Below are 9,482 nucleotides of genomic sequence, written 5' to 3'. Positions count from 1 at the left end.
CAGATCAAACATGAAAGCTTACCCAAAGGTCAACTTCTCCACGCTACAAGTAGTGGTGTTACCTGGTAACGGCTTTCTGGCTGGAAAATTGGCGAAGAACCACCTATCTTATTTAAAACGGCTGATTCCCGTCTTGCAGGCGTACTAGTTGGTGCGAGTCGTACAATCCGATGTCAGTAACATTGATGGCATCGACTTCTCTTCGGCAAACTCAACATGAAAGCGTCCATGAATTCAAGTTTGCATTCACTTTCCCTGGGATTCCACTTTGCCCTCGACTTTGCAGCAGAGCTTTCTATTAATAACCTGGCATTCAGAACCACCACTTGACAGCTTTCCACTGCGACCTCATGGCTAGCGTTGCCCCAGCCAATTTCACGCCCGTACGTAGCCGTAGTATACTGTTAAAAATGTCGTTGAGAAAATCCCGAAGGGCCAGCTCACGCCCGCTCGCCGCATCTCCGCTGAAAGCGGACGGAACGCTGGCAGCTCAAACACATCCAAGCGTCGGTTGAGCTCCGTCAAGGCGATCAAAACGTGGCGGGTCACGGTGCTGCCAGGGCTGATCATGTTCCTTTGTACGCTGGGGCTTATCTTTCTCTCCATCTTTCTGCTATTCCTTCTCATCTCTCAAGTACGAAAAATGACTTGTCTACATTCTCGCCAAAGTACCCTCGTTGCATGGACTTGCAGGGCATGTTCAAGCGGCAAGTGGTTACTGTGAATGCCCAACTAGCAGACACATACTTTTGGGCTCCTTACGGCCAATCGTGCATCCTCACGTCGGATGGCTTTACCCCCAACTCGTACGACTGCTCGGCACTATCACCCCCTCTCTTCGTCCTCATCGTATTTCTGTAGTTGCGACGCGGACACAGCCAGTGTCATCCCTGACAAGCCGTTCGCGGTCGTCGGCACCGAATTGGCCAAACAGTGGGCCGCCGAACTCACTCAAGGTAGAATTCCGCACCTCTACAAATAAATTTGACCATTGCGCTTTGTATACGTGGCAGCCGGAGGGACGTTGTACGTGACCACGTGTATCCTTGGTGGTACAAGTAACGTCGGGTGGACGGATCTGCAGTTCATCGCTGGGTACTGTAGACGTGATAAGGTGTATGGTTTGGCCTAATGAAGAAGGTATTGGTCGTAGCTACGACTACTTTCCAGAGTGTCTGCCCACGGAGCCGCAAGACGTGGCCGGCATGGCCATGCTCGAGACCACTGTGCGTCCACCTGTTTCTACGTTGGGTCTCAACAGTGTCGACATGTAGATTCGCGACACCCACGTCGACGGTCTCTACTTTCTCACGCTGTACGCAGACCTGGACCCGTCCATGGTAGTTATTCCAGCGACGTGTTCTGGTGTTGTTAACTTGCGATGATTTAGACTGTGTATTCGTATGTGAATTCAGACGGCACGACCCAAAATTTGATTGACAACATCAAGCGGACGTTGATTTCCGTGGACGGACAAGTGGAAACGGACAAGTTAGGTCGCGACTACATCATCACGTCCAGACCTCTCGGTGATCGGTAGGAAATGCACAAGAAGAACGATAGAAATGGTCATACCCAAGCCACCACTATGTCATTAGGTACCTCGTGACAGGGTTCTGCGACACCGTCGTGGAAGAACTGAGCGAGCTGAAGGACGGGTTGGGGCTCACTGGATGGAGCCAAGGTTGAAACTTTCGTTGTTGAGAGTGTCAATCTTCATCGTGGCAGTACAGGAAAGCACTCCAAGTTGCCCGTGGTGCCTGCCTGGAGTTGCGGCCACGTTGTAGAGAATGCAGACGAAGTGATCGTGCTCCAAGCCATGTCGTCGTTTCTGTCGTTGTGGTTCTTTGCTGGCGACATGTTTATCACGATCGAGGGTACAATACATTTGTTCACCAGAGTAATCTGACCGTGGGTTGGTGGCAGGATTGGGAGGACTGCTAAGTGGGGCACCCGTGCTCAAGTACACGGTCCTCTCTGGTCTAGAGCGGCGCAAGGTACCTACCTACCAACATCCCCCTCTAACAGCTTTGTGTTTCCTACAGTGGCTACTGGTAAGCATTGTGGTCAACTCGATGCCGGGGCTGCTATACATGGACGTGTCTCGCATTTACTACTACTCGACCAACGGGTTCAAGGTTTATGTGCTTTCGTCCATCATGGTCGCCAACTTCTTCACGTTTGGATTTTTCATCGCCCTGAGGTAGGCACCACTCTGTGGATACATTTTCTTTCATACCAAGTCGCCGTAGTCTTTTCGACACACTTGTGGGGCTTCTGCGGTCCTTCAGCTCATGTGTGGGGTACTCTGCGCCCATCTTCACAGCCGTGTGCATCGTGTGGATGACCCAAGTGTGGTGCCACGACGCCTTTTTCCTGGACGTGTACAACAAATTCTACTCGGCTCCCGCCTTCCTAGGTAACAACATGCTTTCACCAAATATATCTCATGTATATTATGTGGAGCACAGGCTTTTACGTGAACAATGCCAAATCTATCTAATTTATGTCATGTCGACAACAGGTTTTTACGTGAACAATGCCACGTGGCCAAGCGGGTCGTACGTGGCTGAAGGGACGCCCCCCATCGTAACCTACTTGGTCAAAACCATCGTCACCACCGTCGGCGGCAGTTTCGGGATCGCCATCGCCATCTCGTCCATCTACCGCCGCATCATCCACAAGCAGTACGCTTGATCATCAATCCTCGTCGCTTATGGTCGTGCATTGACGTAGGTGGCTCGTGTCCACGGTGTGGTGTCGGTCCAACTCGGTGCTGTCGGCCCTCCACTTGCCCAACTGCATCACAGCCCTCCCACTGGAGTCTTCCAACGGCATCAAAATGGGCAACAAAATGTATTGCAAACCGAGGTACACAAACCACACATTCGTTTCCAAGGCTGAAGTTGTTGTACTGAATGTCAAGTACCATCGCGATCATGGGGTACACGACCGTCGTCGAGCGTCAGTACGTATGATCCAGAACTTCGAGTGGGTCGTTTCTGTCGACCATAGTGTTTACTCTGTCACATTGTAGAAAGTGGGGCAAGGACAAGCGGCATGCCAACCAATTGCCGAACCAACTCATCAGCATCTACGCGCTCGTGCCGGCGATGGTCGTGCCGTCGTGGGTATCTTCTTTAGGCACCGTGGACCACAACCAGTTCACACCCACCCCCGCCACGCGCCTCGCCCAAGCTAAGCCGGTCGTGCATACCCGCGGTTCGTGTGTCGTCTGATGCTTTTGTCGTCTTTTCAACACTCGTGGGTTAATATATTTGACTGGCCTGGTGTGCCGAAGTAACGTTCGTACGAAAGTCAGAAACGCTTTTGTTACCTGGGTGTGGTCGCATCGACGCAAATACACTTTCAGCAGCATTCAAATGGCTACGTCGTTGGATTCCATCCTTTCATTCGACGCACACATTCGATCAGAGTTGTTCATCATCACATAACCAGTCTGCGAGTTCGTTGGTTCAACCACGCTACCGTCGTACCTTTCGATTCAATGTTGGAGTTGGTTCAACCACGCTACCGTCGTACCTTTCGATTCAATGTTGGAGTGGTACTGTACTGTACTCGGCTGTGACCACTCTGTTTCTAGTCTATGCAAAATTAATATTTCTATGTGATGTTGGAGGAATATAATTTTATGGGAGTTCTTCGTGGCAATCAAACTCAAATTGAAATCATACTAGTACATTTCTAGGGCTTGCGATGGGACGGTCACGGCATAATGGAAAGTGAATGGAGGTGTCAATGTCAGTTTACATGCTCAAGTTTGCATGCTGAAATCTGCAGGAAGTCGCTTCAAGTTTGCTCGTCAGTTATCGCGTCGTAGAGAGGCATTACTTCTGAAAGGATATTTATGTCTAGAGGGAATGAATATCAAATTTTCCAGTGGTACTCCTGGCTGTACCACTCCAACATTGAATCGAAAGGTACGATAGACGGGGCGAGACCATGCTCATTGAGTAAGGTTGTAGTTTGTCGTGCATTTTCCTTCCAGATGTCATGTGCATCAAATACTCTATGTGGAATTTCTCGTCGTTCGAATACAAATCAAGTGTAAGCTTACCCAGTAACAGTAAGAGGGCAATTAAAATGCAGGTTAGTCACTCAAACAGGCGATCGGTGATTTGCCGAAATTTAACCTTGTACTATGGTGCACGTCATCTATAAACAACCAACTTTTCACAAAATTTTCTGACTTCTATTTCATATTCATTACTCAAATTTTCAGCAAATTGAGACGTAGAATCGACAGATCTCAATGTGGTGAAAGAATTCTACATCTCAGATTCAAATTTTGTGATGAATTGGTCCAGAAATAGATATTTAACCTAGAGGTATTTTACATGGGCGCTTGGATATTTGGCCATAGGGGTGGCCGCTCAAATGTATCTTGGTTTTTGTATGTGACTCTTATCCGTATTTAATATCCGGAGGCAGTTGGGACCTTTAACCTCCCACTCCAGTGATAAAACGCATGAAATCGGTATTTAACGTATCTGGGATTTGGGTTTAACTACATTAATTGCACCGTTAAATAATATATCCTTCACTCTTCAATTTGGCCAGTTGGAAGTTTTTAGATGAAGTGCACCATACGTAGTATACGAATTTTATAGCTCGATGAAACAAAATTATTGATTTATAGAGAAATATTACATGTATGCAAAATAATATTTTACTAGGTCATACCTCGAAGTACTTCATATATTCCATGATCAATGATACTACTCTGGTCCGGAATAATTGTTGCACTCGTCTCGTCATTGGCGGAATTTCACTAGTATATTGTCAAGTCACGATCTGATTGGCTTGACGGAAAGCGCAATGTAAGAGCTTTGATTCGCTGTATTTTGAATGCCCAAATTCGGCGGGACTTCAGAAATACTAGTACACATCGGCAAAATGGTGCAAACACAAAAATCAAGAGAACACACACCCGCTGAGAGTTCATTTCTCGAATAATCATCACACAACCACCACTACTACCTCCTCTGGTCCATAATATACCTCAAGGACCTTCACACCCTCGGTCGACCCTTGTGGTCGATGCCTCCACCCGTCGCAACCTCAGCAACGACGAGCGAGTTGCAGCCTACCAGCTACTCCTGGAATAATCCCTTAATGGTGAACGTCCCAGAGGTGCATTTGTGACTACGTCGAAGTCAACTGGATCACCAAATCTCGATTGTCGTCACGTAGACGGCCGTCCAAACTGACGGGGCGCTCTTGCCAACGTTGCCGCGCGATGCAAGAATAAATTCTCTCAAACTCTACGTTTTGTCGAAAAGTATCGAATGTGTTGTTATTAACTTATGAGGGTTTACCATTTTAGGCAATTATGGGTGCGAATAAAGTCCGGTCAGCGAGATTGCCATCAAGGCCGTAACACATGAAGATCGACAAATCCTTCGCTCAACGGCAGCGAAGTCGGGCATCCCCAAGACTAATATTTTGCGTCACATCAAGGAATCTACCGGCCTCAAAGTGCGATGGTCAAGTCCAGCGACTCCTCACGGACGAAATCAAGGCGGCGCGCATTTAGATTTCTATGAGCTTCCTTCGACCCCGGTTACGGAAAGACCACGTCTTTGTCAACATGCACAATTATGTGCACGTTGATGAGAAGTGGTTTTTCATAACCAAGGTCATAAGAAGATTCTACCTCTACGACGACGAAGTGCTAACTGAGCGAGACGCGAAGTCGAAGAAGTTCACCATGAAGGTCATGCTTTTGGCGGCTGATGCCCGCTCTCGGTACGACAAGATTGGCATTTGGCCACTCGTTGTAACAGTGACCGCGCTGCGCACAAGCAAGAATCGTTCGAAAGGCGTCCTCGAGCTGAAGCCCCAGAACGTGACGCTGACGTGTACGAGGACATGATCATAAACGAGGTCGTACCAGCGATTCAAGTCAAGATGCCAAGGGATCTGGCTGTTAGGTTGCAGCAAGACAATGCAAGTCCCCACATGTGTGTGACGACCGAACTGATTGCACGACATGGTGTTGACAGCATCGAAGTCGCCAATCAGCCACCAAATAGCCCGGATTTTAATGTCCTAGATTTAGGATTTTTAATTCTATTTAAAGTCTGCAGCAGCAAAAAGGTCACTAGGTCAATTGGCGAGCTGATAGCTGCTGTAGAAGAGGCATTATTTTATTTTATGAATTGCCAGTTGACATCCTGGGCAAGACGTTCATAACTTTGCAGAAAGTGATGGAGCTGTCGATGGGATCTAGTGGAGGCAACACATACACAATGCCCCAAATGAGTAAGACCGCCAGAATTAAAGGACTAACATTATTAAATGTTGAGTGTAATGCAACCATCTATGCTGGCGCACTTGATTCCTTGAATTGTCAAAATCAAGTATAAGTGATAATATAAACGTTTCCAATAAAAATTTGGTCGGTATTTACATTATGTCGTTTCAAAGTCCAATACAAATCGCAAGACGTTTCTCACCGCGGAGTATAATTTAATCAAGTGAAAACCATGCAATATTCATTCTGGACCAGTGTACTGTCTACTTCCTCTGTTCCAATTTACTAACGCTACACCATTTTACGTTTAAGTTCAGGTTATTTCCCGTATATTTCGTCCGACGCACTACTGATTCACACCATGTACGTTATGTTCGCCGAACATTCGATATATTTCGTCCAGACACTACTTCGTTGCATTATATTTCGACTAATGTCCGGTATATGTCACCCCCCAGGCGGTACATTTCACACGTTGTTCAATATATTTAAAATGATGTTTCATCTACTTCGTATTTCGATTGTTGAAGCAAATCAAGTAACTCGCCGGTGGTGGATACTAGTACTTGTCTAAATCATAGATACTTGAAGTATTGTGCTTTCGCGCTAAATTTGGTATTTTCGGTAGATTCGACGAACGACGTTAAATCCACCTGAAATCGTCGAGCGTCATTTTACTTGAACTAAATATTCTCAATGTGACTTCTGTCCGATTCAACGTTGAACTCTTTGTGAAATGGAGAACCTTGGCAATGCACCGGATTCGCCTGTAATTTGATTGATCGAAAGTTTTTTTTCGAAAATTTCATTGGCTACTTCGTTCCGTCGATTACTGCGTCGATTTATCGAAATAGATGGAACATCATTTGAAATATATTGAACAATATGTGAAATATACCGCCTGGGGGGTGACTGACATATACCGGGCATTAGTCGAAATATACGGCAACCATGTAGGGTCTGGACGAAATATATTGAATGTTTGGCGAACATAACGCACGTGGCGTGAATCAATTGTGCATTTGACGAATATACAGTACCAGAAATATCCTGAACTTAAACGAAGAATGGTGTAGTGCCAAATAGAATTCCTGGTATTTCCACAATGCTCTGGACAAACAAATATCATTGGCTCGTAAGAAGATACATTGATTTTACTGGTTATAAATCGATGGAGGTCGAATCCTTACAAAAGCAATGACACAGGTATTTTACGTTCAATTTTAGAATTAAAGTTATTCAAAAAGCAGATCCGCATATGTTTATTATATAGAGGAACTGAAAAATTAATTGAATATAAAGATTATTTACAAGCTTTACCTAAAATATAAACACGAAAAAGGCATTTGTTATTATAAAAGGAAATCGAAAAATAGGTAAAATTTCAAATTGTTTTAAAGGATAACAAAATACCTATATTCAGTTCAGCATAAGAGTTCAGCATAAGGCATACCTTTACCACATTTAAATAGAATAATTAAAAATTATTTTTTTGAAGTGCTGGGCTTTTATTTATTTTAAACGTTTTTGTTTTTGTAAAAATAATTGATTAATTGTATGCAAAAATTTTGAAATTCAATTTCAAGTAAATAGTAATTTTTTGAAGAAACAATTTTTTAAATTCAAATTTAACAAAGGGCAACTGATGTTCTCCACGAGTGCACCAGCACGTCTTAGAACATCCTTCGTACGGTGAGGCAAAGGGAATTGGTTGTCATCGTTGTGTTACAGGACAAGTCCCATGACTGCGTGAAGGGTAAGTAAGATACACGTTCTCCAGCTTCACGTAACTGAGTTGGTCAAACGCCGAAAGAGTAGACTGGATCACCTCATCCACATTGCGACTCACCGTCTTGTACTGTAGCGAGGCAAAGAAGCCAAAATCCAAGGCATTCAAGTGGGGACTATTGGGAGGCTGCTGCGCAACGAAAAACCATCCATCCATCGAAACGTCCTCAAAGCCGCGGTCAGTGATGGAGCCATGCGGCGTGGTGTTGTCATATAAAAGCACGATACGCTTCGTGTAGTTAGGAAACTTTGCCTTGATCGACGGTACCACCTTGTTGAGACAATGTCACGATACACTTCGGCATTCACATTGACAAGCGTAGTCACAATTGTCACAGCCGGTCGATTTAGCGAGTTCCTTGACGCCGGTGTACGCATCACGATCGGCCACATACCAAGCTTGCCGTTGAAGAGGCACCCCGGGCTTCGTCGTACCGCGGCAGGAAACAGCCGTCAGGAACATCACCTTCGAAATGAAGCGCTTGCTCTTACAAGAGCGACGTGGCATGCCACTCCCTTGATCAGGTGCACCTTTCGGTGATCCTGGAAGGCAATGAATCTTTTTTCGTCTTGATGTACGACGTCCCACGTGTCGCAAAATGCGGTTTCTTGGAGGCTGTTGCCGTCACCGCCGCCAAAGGTCGGCGGTGGAAACTGACGAGCTAGTCGAACGTCTTATCTTCCTTGGTGTCGTAGGCTTCATCTTCATCGTCATCGCGCTGTTCGTCGCCGTTGACGACTTTCCATAGACCCTTGCTGCGCAGCTTTGCTTGAATTCGTACCTTGAAGATGTTGCAGTTGGCTTCATGTGATGTGTCAAGAAAGCCTACCTCTCATGAAGAGAGTGGAAAAATCAGTGGTGCTTTTGACTATGTACGTCGATGACATCACGGTGACCGGCAACCATACCGTCGATATCCAGATGGCCTGTGACTCACTCAAGTTCTAGATGACCGACATTGGTCTACTCAAGTATACATCAAGAACAATGTCGTCACTATGTCCCAACTAGCTTAGGTGGACGCATTTTTGGACAAGTTCAAGATATCGACAGCAACCCCGTGTCGACGCATGAAGTCATCGGTCAAATGCTCAGTCCAAGCAAGCTCAAGGTAGGAGAAATGCACAAGCTCAACCTCTCCTATCACGAACTCGTTGGCATTCTGCAGTATCTAGTGACTTGCACAAGACCCGACATCGCGAATACCGTGCGCAACTTGAGTAAGTACCTGTCATGCTACGTCGAGAGCCACTGGAAGCAAGCCAAGCGGGTGGCGCGATACTTCATGATCGACTGCACCGATCAAGTGGGAGTATTTCAAGTGGAAGCATTCTGCGATGCCGACTTTGGCAATGGAGAAGACCGCAAGTCCAGCAGCGGCTTTGTGGTGATGTTTGTCGGCTGCTGCAATACGGA

At 46.0% G+C, this 9,482-nt stretch overlaps 2 protein-coding genes across 3 annotated transcripts; both read left to right on the top strand.

The window, feature by feature from the left end:
• The first annotated feature begins 312 nt into the window (after window positions 1-312).
• H257_00076 lies at window positions 313-3,313 on the top strand. Of its 2 annotated transcripts, XM_009822591.1 has the most exons (17): window positions 313-383; window positions 434-634; window positions 694-806; window positions 862-956; window positions 1,014-1,095; window positions 1,154-1,226; window positions 1,275-1,340; window positions 1,391-1,536; window positions 1,599-1,684; window positions 1,734-1,877; window positions 1,927-1,997; window positions 2,046-2,203; window positions 2,253-2,419; window positions 2,525-2,687; window positions 2,737-2,871; window positions 2,927-2,968; window positions 3,038-3,313. In XM_009822591.1, the coding sequence occupies exons 1-17, from the start codon at window positions 351-353 to the stop codon at window positions 3,237-3,239; spliced, it is 1,977 nt and encodes a 658-aa protein (XP_009820893.1). In that variant the 5' UTR covers window positions 313-350; the 3' UTR covers window positions 3,240-3,313. The 2 variants fall into 2 exon arrangements, with proteins under 2 accessions (XP_009820893.1, XP_009820892.1); XM_009822590.1 differs by having other exon boundaries at window positions 2,737-2,968; window positions 3,038-3,302.
• A 2,418-nt stretch (window positions 3,314-5,731) lies between these two features.
• On the top strand, window positions 5,732-8,814 carry H257_00075 (hypothetical protein; the record flags this gene model as incomplete). The annotated part of the gene is made up of 6 exons (XM_009822589.1): window positions 5,732-5,869; window positions 8,142-8,243; window positions 8,305-8,329; window positions 8,389-8,435; window positions 8,591-8,705; window positions 8,762-8,814. The coding sequence occupies 6 exons, from the start codon at window positions 5,732-5,734 to the stop codon at window positions 8,812-8,814; spliced, it is 480 nt and encodes a 159-aa protein (XP_009820891.1).
• Window positions 8,815-9,482: the final 668 nt, after the last annotated feature.

Source organism: Aphanomyces astaci, assembly GCF_000520075.1.
Source record: "Aphanomyces astaci strain APO3 unplaced genomic scaffold supercont1.1, whole genome shotgun sequence".
In the NCBI taxonomy this organism is placed as follows: domain Eukaryota; phylum Oomycota; class Saprolegniomycetes; order Saprolegniales; family Verrucalvaceae; genus Aphanomyces; species Aphanomyces astaci.
This window is presented reverse-complemented; position numbering and strand designations above follow the sequence as displayed.

Coding starts and splice junctions, on each gene's coding strand:
- H257_00076 (XM_009822590.1), top strand. CDS start 351: ATGGCTAGCGTTGCCCCAGCCAATTTCACGCCC. Junction 1,537..1,598: donor TCCAGACCTCTCGGTGATCG/GTAGGAAATGCA, acceptor CTATGTCATTAG/GTACCTCGTGACAGGGTTCT. Junction 2,420..2,524: donor CTCGGCTCCCGCCTTCCTAG/GTAACAACATGC, acceptor TGTCGACAACAG/GTTTTTACGTGAACAATGCC.